At 50.7% G+C, this 15,719-nt stretch overlaps 1 protein-coding gene across 1 annotated transcript in view; it reads left to right on the top strand.

Moving 5' to 3' along the window:
* POLE (DNA polymerase epsilon, catalytic subunit) overlaps positions 1-15,719 on the top strand; it is a 34,380-nt gene that overhangs the window by 5,630 nt on the left and 13,031 nt on the right. Inside the window, 20 exon segments of the mRNA XM_038152923.1 lie at positions 1-108; positions 507-617; positions 891-976; positions 1,624-1,743; positions 2,498-2,630; positions 3,235-3,348; positions 4,078-4,290; positions 4,981-5,088; positions 5,763-5,891; positions 6,722-6,824; positions 6,900-7,046; positions 7,627-7,772; positions 8,565-8,713; positions 9,068-9,160; positions 9,890-10,034; positions 10,518-10,675; positions 12,482-12,677; positions 14,847-15,061; positions 15,308-15,410; positions 15,606-15,686. Coding sequence (XP_038008851.1) covers positions 1-108; positions 507-617; positions 891-976; positions 1,624-1,743; positions 2,498-2,630; positions 3,235-3,348; positions 4,078-4,290; positions 4,981-5,088; positions 5,763-5,891; positions 6,722-6,824; positions 6,900-7,046; positions 7,627-7,772; positions 8,565-8,713; positions 9,068-9,160; positions 9,890-10,034; positions 10,518-10,675; positions 12,482-12,677; positions 14,847-15,061; positions 15,308-15,410; positions 15,606-15,686 — 2,658 coding nt within the window.

Below are 15,719 nucleotides of genomic sequence, written 5' to 3'. Positions count from 1 at the left end.
GATCCTGTTGTTCTTGCCTTTGATATTGAAACAACCAAACTCCCTCTGAAGTTTCCTGATGCAGACACAGACCAGATCATGATGATCTCCTACATGATTGATGGGCAGGTAAGGATACTAGGATGGTTTCCTTCAGGCTTGGGCAGCAAAGCCGGGAAGCAGCCCAGCATTACTCTCTAATCCTGCTGTCTCCAGGCTTGCCATGCTGCCAGCTGCATGATGTGTGGCTGTGAGAATGGCATTGATGTCTGGGTGATGTTTCATGGAACCCAGCCCAGGTTGTTGATGCTTCTCTGCAGGACAGAGACAACCCTGGTGTCCTGTGTTGTCTCTCCATGGCCTCCTTTTCTGATGATCAATGATGCTTCAATGAATGACTCCCAAAATGTTGTTCCCCCTTGACAGAAGCTCTGGCTTTCAAGAGAAAAGCATCCCATTGTTTGGGCAGCATTTTTGAGTTGTCTGTGACTTCAGTCCTCCTAACTGCCTCCTTGTCACCTCCTCAGGGCTACCTGATCACAAACAGGGAGATTGTCTCAGAGAACATTGAAGACTTTGAGTTTACTCCCAAGCCGGAGTATGAGGGTCCATTTTGTGTCTTTAACGAACCAGATGAGGTAAGTCAGTTCTGTTCTGCAGAGTTTTACCTGCCTGAATGAGCTCTCTCTGGCCAGAGAGCTCATTCCCTGGCAGATTGTCTCCCTGGGGAGCCCAGTAAGTCCAGCAGGGCTGTTGGTGCTTTTGTTTCTTGGGAATAAGGGTGAGAGAGATCAGTTTTGGGCTAGGTGCGAAGGAAAGAGGAAGGGTGGAACAAACTTCGTGGTATCCACCACCTCCCTGTGGAGGAGATGAAGTTGCTTAAATTGCACATCTTTTCTGTTTCATCCCAGGCTCATTTAATCCGGAGATGGTTTGAACACGTCCAGGAGACCAAGCCCACCATCATTGTCACATACAATGGAGACTTCTTTGACTGGTAAGATCAGGGATGGTGACTACACTGGCAAGGTGTCACCTGAGCTAGAGGGCAAGGTCAGGTTCTATCCTCAACATCCTTCCATAGCTCAGACAGTGTGGGGAGGTCATGAGGCCACGTGTGGGGCAGCCATGTCCTGCACCTCACCAAATCCTGTGGTCATTGGCTTGGCAGTAGGACTTTCTGAAGAGTCCCGTCCACTTGCCTGAGCTGCTTTTAAACCTTTGGCAATGTGGGAATGTCAGCATATGGATGAACTCAGTCATGGGAGAGCAGGGAGTGGGTCAAAAGAGACCTGGAGGATATTGGAAGAAGTGTGCAGATGAGCCTGGGGAAGCAGGAGGAGAGGGACTACACACCTCTGCCTTCAGATGCAGGATACAAGCAAGCAGGTTTGCCTCTTGAACCACAAAATGGTTTGGGTTGGAAGAGACTTTAAAAATCATCATGTTCCAACCCCACTGCCATGACCAGGCACACCTTCCACTAGACCAGGTTGTTTCAAGTGCTACCTGGAAGTCTATACACAGATAAATCACAAGAAAAAATCATTAGGTAGTTCGTAACAAAGCAATTATGGAGCCATTGTTAGAGATGCAGGAAAATGGCTGTTCTGCTCCTTCTCTTCATGCTGCCTCTTTCCCCAGGCCCTTTGTGGAAGCAAGAGCAGCAGTTCATGGAATTAATATGTATCAGGAAATTGGGTTTCAGAAGGACAGCCAAGGAGAGTACAAAGCATCCCAGTGCATCCACATGGACTGTCTGAGGTACTGAATGCTGCCTCTTTACCACATAGCTGTGTCTTTATCTCTTCAGATAAAATACCTACGGTTGTATTTGAATTCTGTTCTCATGTTCTGTCTGTTGGAAGCTTTCTGTGTCACTGTCTTCAGCTTCAGTGTAATGATCCATTCCTGTGTTGTCTTCTTCCCCTTGGTGTGCTGCATTCCAAAGGAGCTCCCAAGTCTTCCCCTGAAGGGTTCCCAGACTGCTCTTGCCCTGTAGCCTTGGGTGTTAGCTGATTTGGGAGGACAGAGAAAGGGAGAGGGAGCGGGTTAAGATTTGGCCATTGCAGTAGGGAAAGGGACTATAGCCTCGCCTACCAGCCTCCTGACATAGAGGGAAGAGGAAAGGACACATGGAAGAGACAGAACTTCAGGGTTTTATGTCGGTTTTCCCCCCTAGAGCAGTCTGGGCTCGGGAGCACAGCTGGGTGTTCTTGCAGTTCTGGCAGATGGGGGTATTCTTCAGCGGTGAAATTTTTATCTTAAAGCCACTGAGGGAGCTGGAAGGTGGAAGTTATGATGAGCAGTGGTGGGGAGATGGACAGTGGGGGTTGTTCTGGTTGGGCTAGCTAAAGTTGGACAGCCTTGTCCAACTGCATCCACTCTTCTTGGATGCTGGGCTGTCCTTGGTGAGAGATCCCCATGGTAGTCGAGGTCCCCTTCACAATCTTGACTGTGTTCTGAAGGTCAGGCCTGGTTTCTCTGCACAAACTGATATTTTCCTGGTTCTGTCCAGGTGGGTGAAGAGAGACAGTTACCTCCCAGTGGGAAGTCACAACCTGAAAGCAGCAGCTAAAGCAAAACTGGGTTACGATCCAGTGGAGCTGGACCCTGAGGAGATGTGCCGGATGGCCACGGAGGAGCCTCAGGTATTCTCTCCCTGTGCTCTATGAGAAAACTAGCCTTGAGCAGCTGCACTATGACTGAGTCTGTAAGTTAGAGTGGATTTTGAGAAATTAACTGAATCTGTCTCCCGAGACTTCCCATGCCTTAGAGCTCACAGGGAGAAGGAACAGGATTCCCCTGAGGTGATTCTGGCCCTGGCATTGCACTGTGCATTCTCTGTGTTTATTTACATTAATGTGGGGTGAAAAGCACCACTGAAATCAGAAACACCACGAAGAACTGAGACCTGCTGGGGGAATAGGAGAGAGTTAGTGCTCCAGGTGTCATAGGCAGGAGGTTCTGCTGAGCCCTGTAGCAGCTTCCTGAGACCCAAACTGGGTGGATTCTGTGCCTTCAGTTCATCTTCCCTGTTCCTTCTAAGGTAGAGCTGACATGTTACATCCTGTTGTAAAGCAGGATGGCCTCAGAAGCAAGCACATATTCCTTACAACCTAGGCTATGGAGAAATATGCCTTTCCTTCTTCTTGCTAATAGGAGAATGTCCAGCAGGAGGCAATGAAAAATCATTGTCATTGAACCACTCTCACATGGGATTGGGATTCATTTGCTTTTCTTGTTCCTTGGCAGACCCTGGCCACCTACTCAGTGTCTGATGCCGTTGCTACTTACTACATGTATATGAAGTACGTGCATCCCTTCATTTTCGCCTTGTGTACCATCATTCCCATGGAGCCTGATGAGGTGAGTGTTTTCCCAAAATGATCTCTTTTCTGGGTGAAGTACCATGATTCTCACTCTGCAGGGATGCTCTGGCCACAGATCTGATTCCCACTGCCTAGATACTCTGCATGTGTGGTAGGGAGGAAGGGAGGGTGGGTTTAGAGGCTGCTTCTTTCTCCTACAGGTTTCTATAAGAAGAAGACTCCTGACATTTGGCAGTGCAGGGCTGATGCTAGACAGCATGGTTGATGCTCCATGCTCAGCCAAGTTCACTTGTCAGTGAATTTGTTCAACTTGGCTGTTGTCAGCTGTAGGGAGGATGATGAGGAAGCTGTCAAGCATGTAGAAGATGTCAGTCTGTTCCCACCTGGTTGAGCTGACAAAGGCACTTGCTGGAGTGGTGCTGCAGATGTGTCACCAGCTGAAGCTGTCCAGCTTGTTGTGTGACAGTCCAATCTTGCCAGTGCTGGGACAGCACTTCTACAGAATCACAGACTGGTTTGGGTTGGAAGGGGTCTTAAAGATAATCTCATCCACCCTCCTGTCAAGGGCAGGGACACCTTCCACTAGGCCAGATTGCTCCAAGCCCTGTCCAGCCTGGCCTTGGATACTTCCAGGCATGGGGCAGCCAGAGCTTCTCTGGGCAATCTGTGCCAGTCCAGTGCCTCACCCCACTCACAGGGAAGAAGTTCCTCCTGATATTTAAATCTGTTTTTGAATTTGAATCCAGATTTGGTTTCTCATGTGCAGGTGTTAAGAAAAGGATCTGGGACACTGTGCGAGGCACTACTGATGGTTCAGGCCTACCATGCCAACATCATCTTCCCCAACAAGCAGGAGCAGGAATTCAACAAACTTACGGAAGATGGACATGTGCTGGACTCGGAGACCTATGTGGGAGGCCACGTGGAAGCACTGGAATCTGGGGTCTTCCGCAGTGACATTCCCTGCCGCTTCAAAATGGTAATGGGCCAGCAGCCAGCCCCTGTCCTCATGGTGGGGAGGGATAGCATTTCCACCATTGTTGGCATCCCCAGTGTATCCCTGCTGGGCTTCTAGGGCAGCATCTAGAATCACAGAAATCAGTAAGGTTGGAAAGGGCCTTTAATGCTGCCAAATCCAACTGTTAACCCAAAATTGCCAAGGCCACCACTGTCCCCAAATGCCACATCTGCACGTCTTCTGAGCACTTTCAGGGATAGTGATTTCACCACTGACCTCAACAGCCCATTCCAATGCTTGGCAACCTCCAGGAGACCCTTGCTACCTGAAGCTGGGCTGTGACAGGGTGGGAGGAGATCTCTTATTGGTCGTCTGTGCTTCAGTGGGAGAGCAAGCAATCCAGAGCTTGTTGACAGCAGGGGATGGTAGTGAGGTAGGGTTTTGGGTTTGTTTTTCAGCCAGTGTTTCTTGGAAGTTATGCCTCTGTCACTTGGGGTCCTGTCCTCTCTCAAACTGACCTGCTTTTGAACCCTTCCTGAGGGCTTTTTACCTGTTTCTGCTACCTTCATCACCTTCCCCAGTGCTTCAACATGTCCCTTACAGCTTAGAGGTCCCCAAGTGAAGCAGGGACAGGGATATGGGGCAGCAGCTGCTGGCCTGCAGCCAGGGACAGCTGCATATGGCTTCACTGCCATCTCCATGTCCCTGTAGAATCCTGCTGCCTTCGACTTCCTGGTGCAGCACGTGGAAAAGACCCTGCAGCACGCCATCGAGAAAGAGGAGGGTCTTCCCTTGGATCAGGTCACCAACTTCCAGGAGGTACAGCACCCACAGCACGGCTGAGTTGGGCAGGAAACTGGGACTGCAGCTCTAAAATGCTTGTTTGGGTTTGGTTCATGCTCTACAGAGAGAGACTAAGAAGCCCATCTACAGGTTGAGTCCTGCAGCCCAGCCTGGGGATCAGGGTCTCTGCCCCATCTGAAGAATGCAGCTCCTGCTTTTCCCTTCACGGGTTCAACCAGGAGCAAAGCTCTGAGAGAGCTGGGAAGGAATTTAGGGAGAAGGCAGACCCCTCAGATATCCCAAATGGTCTTGTTCCTCTTGTTCCCCACTTTAACAGCTACAAAAGTGCAGGTTGCCCCTCTCCAAATCCAAGTCTGGAGTTTCTTGGAGGGCAGCACTAGACTGGGGACCTCTGGTCTTTGCTCTTGTCTCCATTAACCCATTTGCACTGAAAAGTCCTCGATCAAGTCATAATTAGGAAACAGCTGCTTCCACCTCCCAGGTATCCCTATGGAATAGCTTATCCTGGACATTGAAATCAAAACCTAAAGCACCAGTGGTCAAGGAGACCCTGATCTGCTCCTTTGGTCCTTTAGATCCATCCCCAGAGCCTGTGGCGAGTGGGCCTGTGAAGAAGAACCAAGTTCAAAAAGTATTTGATTCATTAACTCTTTCCTGCCCTAGTTTCACTTCTCTTTATCTCACCACAGGTTTGTGATGAAATCAAGGCCAAGCTGAATTCCCTGAAGGATGTTCCCAACAGAATCGAGTGTCCTCTTATCTATCATCTGGATGTGGGGGCCATGTACCCCAACATCATTCTGACCAACAGGTTGCAGGTGGGTATCATCAGTCTCGTCTCTCCTAATCTGACTTCCAGATGACTTGAGGGATCCCTCTGGATCCCCTTAAAAGCAAGGGCTGAACTTTCTGTGCAGGGTAGGGGAAGCAGATAGGGCTGGGTGTGAAATTTGGTCAAGCTGCCATGAAATTGTAGAATCACGGAATTGTTTTGGTTGGAAAAGCCCTCTAAGACTATTGAGTCCAACCACTCTGCCAGCATTGGCAAAGCCACCACTAACAAGGGGATCTCAGTAACCCATGTCCCCAGGGGGCACATTCACATGGCTTTTAAATACTTTCAGGAGAATGCCACTCTGAGCAGCCTGTGCCACTGTCTGATCACCTTTTCAGTGAAGGATTTTTCCCTAATATCCAACCTAAACATCTTCTGGCACAACTTGAGGCTGTTTCCTCACTTGTTCCCTGGGAGCAGGGCCTGACCCCACCTGGCTCTACCCTCCTGACAGGGAGTTGTAGGAGCAGGAATGTCCTCCCTGAGCCTACTTTTCTCCAGGCTGAGCCCCCAGCTTCCTCAGCTGCTCCTCAGCAGACTTTTGTTTCAGCCCCTTCGCTAGCTCTGTTGTCCTTCTCTGGATGGCTAGGTCTTCATAGACTCAGCCTCAGCTTTAGCTAGAGCTCTTCCCAGAAACCCAGCTGTTGTTTTGAGGAGCTTGTGCTTCTGAAAGGCTCTGGAAAGGGGATCTCACTGAGTACTATCTCTGATGTTCACACCTCTGCTCTCCTGCCACTCAGCACCTGTTCTAGCATGAGTTGTCATTTGGGGACCTGTCCTCTCTAACACCTGTGTGTCTGTCACTGCATCCAGCCCTCCGCCATGGTGGATGAGGCCACGTGTGCTGCCTGTGACTTCAACAAGCCGGGTGCCAACTGCCAGCGCCGTATGACGTGGCAGTGGAGAGGAGAGTTCAGTAAGTACAGCCCACAGGGATGGAGCTAAATTCCTGCTTCTCCTCTGAGAGACTGATCACTGCCCTCCTCTGCAGTGCCTGCCAGCCGCAGTGAGTACCACCGCATCCAGCAGCAGCTGGAGTCTGAGAAGTTCCCTCCCTTGTTCCCTGATGGACCACCCCGTGCCTTCCATGAGCTCTCCCAGGAAGAACAAGCCAAGTATGAGAAAAAGCGCCTAGCAGGTAAAAAAATGAATCAAGGTCATGATCCTGGCAGTGTTTTGCAACCTGAACCATGAGCGCTATTCAGCAGTAGTGACCCCTCCTGGGGCTGTGGGGTGAGGCCAGGCTAGTCTCAGAACTTCTCCAGGATCCCAACAGACTCACTGTTAGGAGTGAGTGCTTTCTACAAGGTGCCAGGCACTGGTACCTCTGTCAGTGTTTTCCCTTCTCTTGGAGAGCCATGGATTTGAGCTGAAATATGAATGGCTCAATTTTTTGTCAGGCTGCTAATAGAGCCAGTTAATGAAAGAGAAACATCACATTATCCTATCACTTGGAGGGAAGCTGTCCAGCAGAGCCACCCAACTGGCTGGGGGCAGAGCCTGGGTTTGTAGGTGGGCCATATGATTAGCTGGCCCTCCACCTCCATAAAGAGGTGCTGCATCTTTCCATACTGAGATCTTCCTCTCCCTTTGCAGTATTACTGTCCCCCATTCACCCTTGCTTTATGCTTAGCTGCCTGCCTATCCCTACTCTGCTCATCCCTCTGTAGCAGGACAGCCATCCCTGACAACCTCCCTCTGCCTCCTCCCTTGACCAGATTACTGCCGCAAGGCATACAAGAAGATACATGTCACCAAGGTGGAGGAGCGGGTCACCACCATCTGCCAACGAGAAAACTCCTTCTACGTGGACACAGTGCGGGCATTCCGGGACCGCCGATACGAGTTCAAGGGGCTGCACAAGGTACCAAGCTTGGGTGCTGGTCAAATTGTCTTGCCAAGCCTGGGGACCTCTTGTGCCTTGCTGAAAACCTCAAAGGATTACTCTGTTGGCTCTGTTGAGGGCAGGGTTGTATTAGTTATTGGGAAGAAAATCTTCCCTGTGAGGGAGGTACGGTGCTGGCCCAGGTTGACCAGAGCAGCTGTGGCTGGCCCATCCCTCCAAGTGTCCAAAGGCCCATCCCTCCAAGTGTCCAAAGCCAGTTGGGTTAGATGGGACTTAAAGCAACCTGGTTTAGTAAAAAGGTGTTCCTGGCAAAGAAAGGGTGGGATGAGATGAGCTTTAAGGTCCCTTCCAACCCAAAATATTCTAGGAGGCCCAGGGGCTCTACATCTGGCAGAGTTAATTAAAGAGCCTGTTGCTTTGCAGTTCCTCCCTGCTGCCTCTTTTGCCATGATTCCCAGGGCTGACAGAGAGGCTTTTCCTACACTGGTCGTTCTGCTGTTAGCCGGGCATGATGGATTGCATCAGGCAGTGTATTGAGTGCTTCCCTGCACACATATGGTGCAGCACAGCTGGTGCTGCTTGAATTCCAATAAATGATGGGAGCTGCAAGTCTCATCTGACAACTGACAAAGTGCCGCTGGCACTCCCTCCTGTGCTGCAAAAGAAAATGGGATGTTTGACTCATGATGCTGATCTTTGGCAAAGATATTCCTGTAGAGCTGCAATGCTGTACTGGGACTGAGTGGAAACCAGTTGGGTGCCACCAGCAATGATATGTGGAATTGTCCTGACTCTGCCCTTGACATGCAGGTGTGGAAGAAAAAGCTGTCTGCAGCAGTGGAGACAGGAGATGCCTCTGAAGTGAAACGCTGCAAGAACATGGAGATCCTCTATGACTCCCTTCAGCTGGCCCACAAGTGCATCCTCAACTCCTTCTATGGATATGTCATGCGGAAAGGGTAAGTCTCCCCTGAGCCATCCAGGATCCTCTAGAGAGGACCCTTGGAAACCAGGATTGTCCTGCTGAAGTAGTTGCTTCCTGAAGCACTAAGATGAGAGTAGGTCTGCCTGTAACACTCTTCTCTTGCTTCTACCCACTACCCTCATCCTGGAGACTCTTACTAGACATTGGAAATCTTGTCAGTTAGTGGGTTTTCAGCTTTTCTGGAGCATCATAAGTAGAGACTTTCATAGAAGAACAATGCCCAGTGTTGTGTTTCTTGCCCTTCTTCCCCTAGAGATCCTCCTGCCCATCCATAGCTGGGTATGGAGGGGGCATGTCATGGTTTTAACTGTGACTCCTCTGCTCACAGAGCTCGCTGGTACTCCATGGAAATGGCTGGCATTGTCTGCTTCACAGGGGCAAATATCATCACCCAGGCCAGAGAGCTGATCGAGCAGATTGGGTGAGTGTGTGCTGAGCTGAAGAAGGTCTGTCTGCATCTAGGACACATGTGGGAGCATGTTAAACACTCGAATTTTCAGAGAGATGGAATGCATTTCCTGTGAGGAAGAAGGGCTGAGAAAGCTTGGGCTTTTCATCCTGGAGAAGAGAAGGCTCCAGGGAGACCTTAGAGTCCCTTTAAGTGCTTAAAGAGACTCCAAGAAAGATGTAGACAGATATTGGGCAATGGCCAGGAGTGGTGGGACAAGAGGGAGTGGCTTCCCACTGCCAGAGGGCAGGGTTAGATGGAATATTGGGAAGAAATTCTCTGCACAAGTTGGCCAGAGAAGCTGTGGCTGCCCCTGGATCCCTGATAGTGTTTCAAGGCCAGGTTGGACAGGACTTGGAGTAACCTGGTCTAGGGGAAGTTGTCCCTGCCCATGGCACAGAGTTGTTGGAATGTGATGAGCTTTAAGGTCCCTTCCAACCTCAGGTGATCTGTGATTCTCTGATTCTATGAGCATTCAGGTTTGTGACACTGCTGTTGTATTTGAGGGTTTGCTTTTCAGAAGGGAACTGGATGGATGGAACAGGCTGCTGCTGTCTTAGTGGGGGACACAGAACTGATCCCCACCTCTCATCCACTCTGCTCCTTCCTTCCCTCCCTCCCTCCCTCCCTCCCTCCCTCCCTCCTTCCTTCCCTCCCTCCTTTCTTCCTTTTCTTCCTTCATTTCTTCCTTTTCTTCCCTAGGAGACCTCTAGAACTGGATACCGATGGAATTTGGTGTGTCCTTCCCAACAGCTTCCCAGAGAACTTTGTCATCAAGTCAACCAATATCAAGAAGCCAAAAGTAACCATCTCTTACCCAGGTGCCATGCTGAACATCCTGGTGAAGGTGAGTGTGGGACCTGCCCAGGCCAGCTCTGCGGCCTGGGAAAAGGAGATGGAGAGCTGATGAGTTGGGAGAGCCCCTCTTCCATCTCCACTCCCTCTGTAGTGGGTGAGATGTTGGGGGTGATGGCCCTGGAGAGCATCTGAGTGGAGAAAGAGGCTTAATATCCTCCATCAGAGAGGGGGGGTCTGTAAGAGACCAGGTTAAGTGCATGCTTACTTGTGCTGGTAGGGAGTTCAGTGCAAGGTCTAAACCTGTCCTCTGCTTATTCCAGGCTCTGTAAGAGAAGAAAATATCATTTTAGGGTCCAAAGCCTTTTTCTTCTCAACAGGCAGGAAAGGTGTTTTGACTTTTGAGTCCTAAATTGTGCTGTAGCTCCCAGAGGGGTGCTCAGGTGTCCCTTTGGGCAGGGCATGCCCCAGGGGCACCCTCTGGTGTCACCTGACAGCTGTAGATTGAAACTGTTCTCCTGGGGCTGTGCCACAGGAAGGCTTCACAAATGACCAGTACCAGGAGCTGCAGGACCCAGCCTCACTCACCTACGTCACGCGCTCAGAGAACAGCATCTTTTTTGAAGTGGATGGTCCATACCTGGCCATGATCCTTCCAGCCTCCAAAGAGGAGGGCAAGAAGCTGAAGAAAAGGTGAGATTTCAAAGCTTGAAATATTGTGTCTTTCCCCGAGTTGAAAGACTAAGGATCGCGTTGCCTTTGTACATGGGAGGCATGTTGGTCCTTGTCTCCAGAGCCAGCAGCATTTGACTCACTGGCTTTAAATGACAAGTTCCTTACATCAGATCATTGAACCCAGCTACTATGGCAGTAAATTTTAGCAGATAACAGCAAAATGACATTTTTCCAGCCTAGTGACCAGACATGTGCCTGTTTGGCTCTGAGGTGTGCAGGAGACTCAGCAGTTCCTGCCTTCCTATCTTTCAAGAGTTCACAGATTTCCAGTAACACTTCTCCTATGTATTTCCCCTTCTCTCTCTATCTCTAAGTAGGACTGGTTCTGCCATTACTCTCCCACTATAGGATAGTTGTACCCAAACTTCACTGATTTCTCAACGACCACCTCCTAACCAAGAATGTGAGCTAGAGCAGTAACATCCATTATTTTGGGTGGCAGCCCACAGACCTGGGTCTGACTCCAAAACATGCTGTTGCTGTCCCCAGCACCCTCTGTCCTCACAATTCTGAACATTTTTGTGCTTAATCCCTGACAGGACAAGGTTCAGCACACACCATTCCCTGCCAGTGCCCCTCTCCAGGCATTCAGACCCTTCTGCAGGAGTCAAAGTGTTGCTCAGCTCTGAGTGGGCTGTGCTTGTACAAATCCCCTCAGGGCCTCTGGATTCCTATAGTTTAGGGATCTAAGAAAGGGCATTTATTTCCTGGTCACTCTCCAAGCACAACAGCCTGGAGGCAGCTGCAGGCACCATGGTAGATGGAGGAAGGAAAGGCTGTGCTGTTGGGAATGAGGGTAAGGAAGGAAAGGCTGTGCTGTTGGGAATGAGGGTAGGTGGGAAAAGGGCTGGCCAAGCAGGTTCGAGTATCCCCTCTGCTCATTATTCCCACAATGGTGCTTTGGGGCATTTTTGAGACATACAGGTAATTTTCAGGGCTGTAAAAGGCAAAACAATGCAAGAGAAAAGGCAAGAGGGAGGAATGTTCCCTTAGGTGTGTCATGGCTGCATCCAGTTTTCTCTCAGCCCCTCTGCCAGCATTGGAGAGAGCAGTTTCTTTCTTTCTAAATCTCTTACTAATATCTTCATTTCCCCACTGGGGCTCTCATGTCCCACCCTTACTTACATAACAATTAGGGTCACTCCTCACCCTCAGTGCTGCATCAAGGTTTGGCATGCTCAGCACTAGAAAACATGGAACTGCTGGATTGAGTCCAGAGGAGGCCATGGAGATGCTCCAAGGGCTGGAGCCCCTCTGCTCTGGAGCTGAGGGCTGAGAGGGACAGGACAAGGGGGAATGGGTTCCCACTGCCAGAGAGCAAGGTTAGATGAGATATTGTGACTGAATTCTTGTCTGTGAGGGTGGTGTGACACTGGCACAGGGTGCCCAGAGAAGCTTTGGCAGCTCCACAGTGTTCCAGGCCAGGCTAGACAGGGCTTGGAACCACCTTGCCTAGTGGAAGGTGTCCCTGCCCATGGCAGGGGCATGGGATTAAATAATCTTAAAGATCACTTCCCCTGTGGTTCAATGAGTCAATATGGATGGTCTGGGGCAAGAGCTGAGGTCCTTTTCCAGACCAAGGTAAAATGGCTCCTAGAGAAGCTGTAGATACCTGAGATTATCCAGGTGCTGCTGTGGCTCCTTTGAACATGCTGGATGGTGGCACAAAGGCATGGGGAGAAGCACCCTGGCAGAAGGGACACTGGTGGCCCCTGAAGGGTGTGTCCCTTGGTGTAGGCCAGCTTTATTCACACTCTCTGCTAGGTACGCCGTGTTCAACGAGGATGGGTCCCTGGCTGAACTGAAGGGGTTTGAGGTTAAACGCCGGGGAGAACTGCAGCTGGTGAAGATATTCCAGTCATCTGTGTTTGAAGCCTTTCTGAAAGGCAGCACCCTGGAGGAGGTCTACGCTTCTGTGGCCAAGGTGGCCGATTACTGGCTGGATGTGCTCTACAGCAAGGTAGGCACAGCTCAGCAAATCTGTACTCCCAGGTGGAGCCTGGGAAGGAGGGTCTGAGCTGGTCAGGCACTGTGGGAGGGTGGACTTGGCTTGCACAGAGTCAGTGGTCTCCTGTACCACTTTAACACTCAGTTGCTTCCCAGATGACACTGAGCTGAGTGGGAGTGTGGATCTACTGGAAGGCAGGAAGCCCTGCAGAGGGATCTGGACAGGCTGGATCCATGTGCCAAGCCCAGTGGTGTGAGGTTCAACAAGATCAAGTGCCAGGTCCTGCTCAGGGGTCACAACAATCCCATGGAATGCTCCATGCTGGGGGCAGTGGGTCTGGAAAGGCACCTGACAGGAAAGGATCTGGGGGTGCTGATCAACAGTGACTAAACACATGCCCAGGTAGACAAGAAGGACAATGGCACCTGGCCTGAACCAGCCATAGCGTGGCAAACAGGACCACGGCAGTGACCATCCCCCTGTGCTGTCCACTGGTGGGGCACCTTGAACCCCTCATGACGAGAAAGACTATGGGGCTGGAGCATGTCCAGAGAAGGGAAAAGAGCTGGGGAAGTGGCTGGAGTTCACGTCTAATGAGGAGCAGTTGTGGGGGCTCAGCCTGGAGAAGGGGAGATTCAGCGGGGACATTCTTAGTCTACAACTCCCTGACAAGCAGGGCGGAACCACATGGGACTTACAGCTCCCACAATCCACATACAACTCCCACTGTGGGAGCTGGGCACTTCTCCCAGGAAACAACTGACAGGATTAGAGGAAACAGCCTCACATTGCAGCAGGGGAGGTTTAGGTTGGGTAATAGAGAAAATTTCATCTCCAAAAGGATTGTCCAGCTCTGGCACAGGCTGCCCATGGCAGTGGTGGAATCCCGATCCCTGGAGGAATGTATAAGCTGTGTGGATGTGGCACTTGGGTACATGGGTTAGTGGTGGCTTTGGTGCTGCTGGGGGAATGGTTTGACGTGATGATATTAGAGGGGTTTTCCACCCAAATGATTCTGTGATTCTGTGAGACAAGGGGATGGGAAGGAGCAAGAGTCTAACTGGGTCCTTGTCATGGCCTACTGGTCCAGGGGCATGATGTTCATCATAAATTCTCTTCAGGTTGAACAGAGACACCAGTCACGTGTCAGGAACTCTTTATATTTTATTGTACAGTCGCTGTAACTCCAGCAACCAGCCCACTGCATAAACTCAAAAGGTGTTAGTCAACAAGCCAATTCTTACAATAGACTTCCATAAGAGTGGAAGCAAACAAGCCCTTAATTTGGTATGGAACACTTCAATAAGCTCTCAGTTCCCACCACAAGCTCCTCAAAATACACTGGCTCACAAGCCACAATAGACCACCAATATTCAAGGGTACTGGCTAACCAGCTGCAACACATCATCACACAAAGATGCTGGCACATGAGCCACAGCACCACTACTCAAAGGTCCTGGCTAACAAGCCACAACACACCTTTACACAAGCTCCCCACTCCCACAACAGGGTTCAATACCAAGTATGAAGTAGAATATGATGGCCCTGCTTTGCTCAGGCAAAGCAAGGGAAGAAAACAAAGAATATCACCAGTCATTAGATCTGTGTTGGCCTTGGATGGTCCAGAGCTGGGGCAAACTATGAGACAAAGAAAGTGGAAGAGAAAGAGAGGAGAAAAAGAAGAGAGGGGGCCTATTTGCTCCTTTTCATGCACAGCAAGCCCTCCTTCTGGATGTGTGTTGGAGAGGGGACTAAGCCTGAGTCTTAAGGCCTAGCAGGGAATTGCCTCAGAATAGCACTGCCACACCTCTGTGGGACCCTCTCCTCCAATCACACCTTTCCTGTAGCAACACTCAGAATGTTTGAGACAAAACATGTTTAGTTCTGATCCTCTACAGTCCTTCATTTTGTGATGTTGTTTTACGACAAATTCTTGGTGAGCCTAACTTTGCATGCACAACACAAAGCTGTGCTGCCACAGCCCAGCTGTGGCACAAACTGATGCCAGCCTGAAACCCACACACCCTCTTTTCTATAGATCCCACTGGCAGCTGCCCCAGGAAGCAATTCCCAGGCTCCTGTAAAGAGACACATCAGCTGTGTGTGGTGTTCCCTCTTCCTAAGAGCAGCAAAGTTTGATCATTAGTTCTTGCTAATTTTGGGCTTTTCCCTGGCCTTCAGGCTGCCAACATGCCTGATTCAGAGCTGTTTGAGCTCATCTCAGAGAATCGGTCTATGTCACGCAAACTGGAGGACTACGGGGAGCAGAAGTCCACCTCTATCAGCACTGCCAAGCGCCTGGCAGAGTTTTTGGGGGACCAGATGGTGAAGGATGCAGGGCTGAGCTGCCGGTTCATCATTTCCAAGAAACCTGAAGGGTCTCCCGTCACCGAGAGGTAACTCCACCTGGAGGGGCCAGGGCTTCTGGGAGAAACCAAGAGAGGATGGGCAGGCAGCAAGAAGGGAGGGAGCTGGAACACATAGCCAGGTGATCACCTGAATCTGGCATAGGCCATGAGCAGGGCAGTGGGAAACACTGAACAGCTCAGCAGCCTTGCAAGAGTTTAGAAGCCTGGAGCATCTCCACAGGCTGGGAGAGTACATTGTTGGGTGCTGGGACATTGATTCCCTGCCTTCCCCAGGGCCATCCCCCTTGCCATCTTCCAAGCCGAGCCCAGTGTGCGCAAACACTACCTCCGGAAATGGCTGAAGAGCCCCTCGCTGCAGGACTTCAACATCCGTGCGGTGAGTGAGGCATCCCTGCAGGTGACACTGCATCCTGGACAGGGGCTCATCCTGTTGGAGACACAGCCTGGGCAGTGGCTTCCTGTGCTCACAGAGCAGGGGCTGGGGTGAGGGTGCTACTGGCATGTTTGGTCCTAAGTCTGGGGGCCCTTCTGCTTGGCTTTCTTTACTGCACAAGCTCTGCCCTCTTCCCAGATCCTGGACTGGGACTACTACATCGAGAGACTGGGCAGCACCATCCAGAAAATCATCACCATTCCTGCCGCCCTGCAGCAGGTATGGGGCACTGGGGAGGTGGACAGGAGGAAG

This window comes from Motacilla alba, chromosome 15 (assembly GCF_015832195.1).
Source record: "Motacilla alba alba isolate MOTALB_02 chromosome 15, Motacilla_alba_V1.0_pri, whole genome shotgun sequence".
Taxonomy (NCBI): domain Eukaryota; kingdom Metazoa; phylum Chordata; class Aves; order Passeriformes; family Motacillidae; genus Motacilla; species Motacilla alba.
Note: the sequence above shows the minus strand (reverse complement) of the source record. Positions and strands in the feature narration are given on the sequence as shown.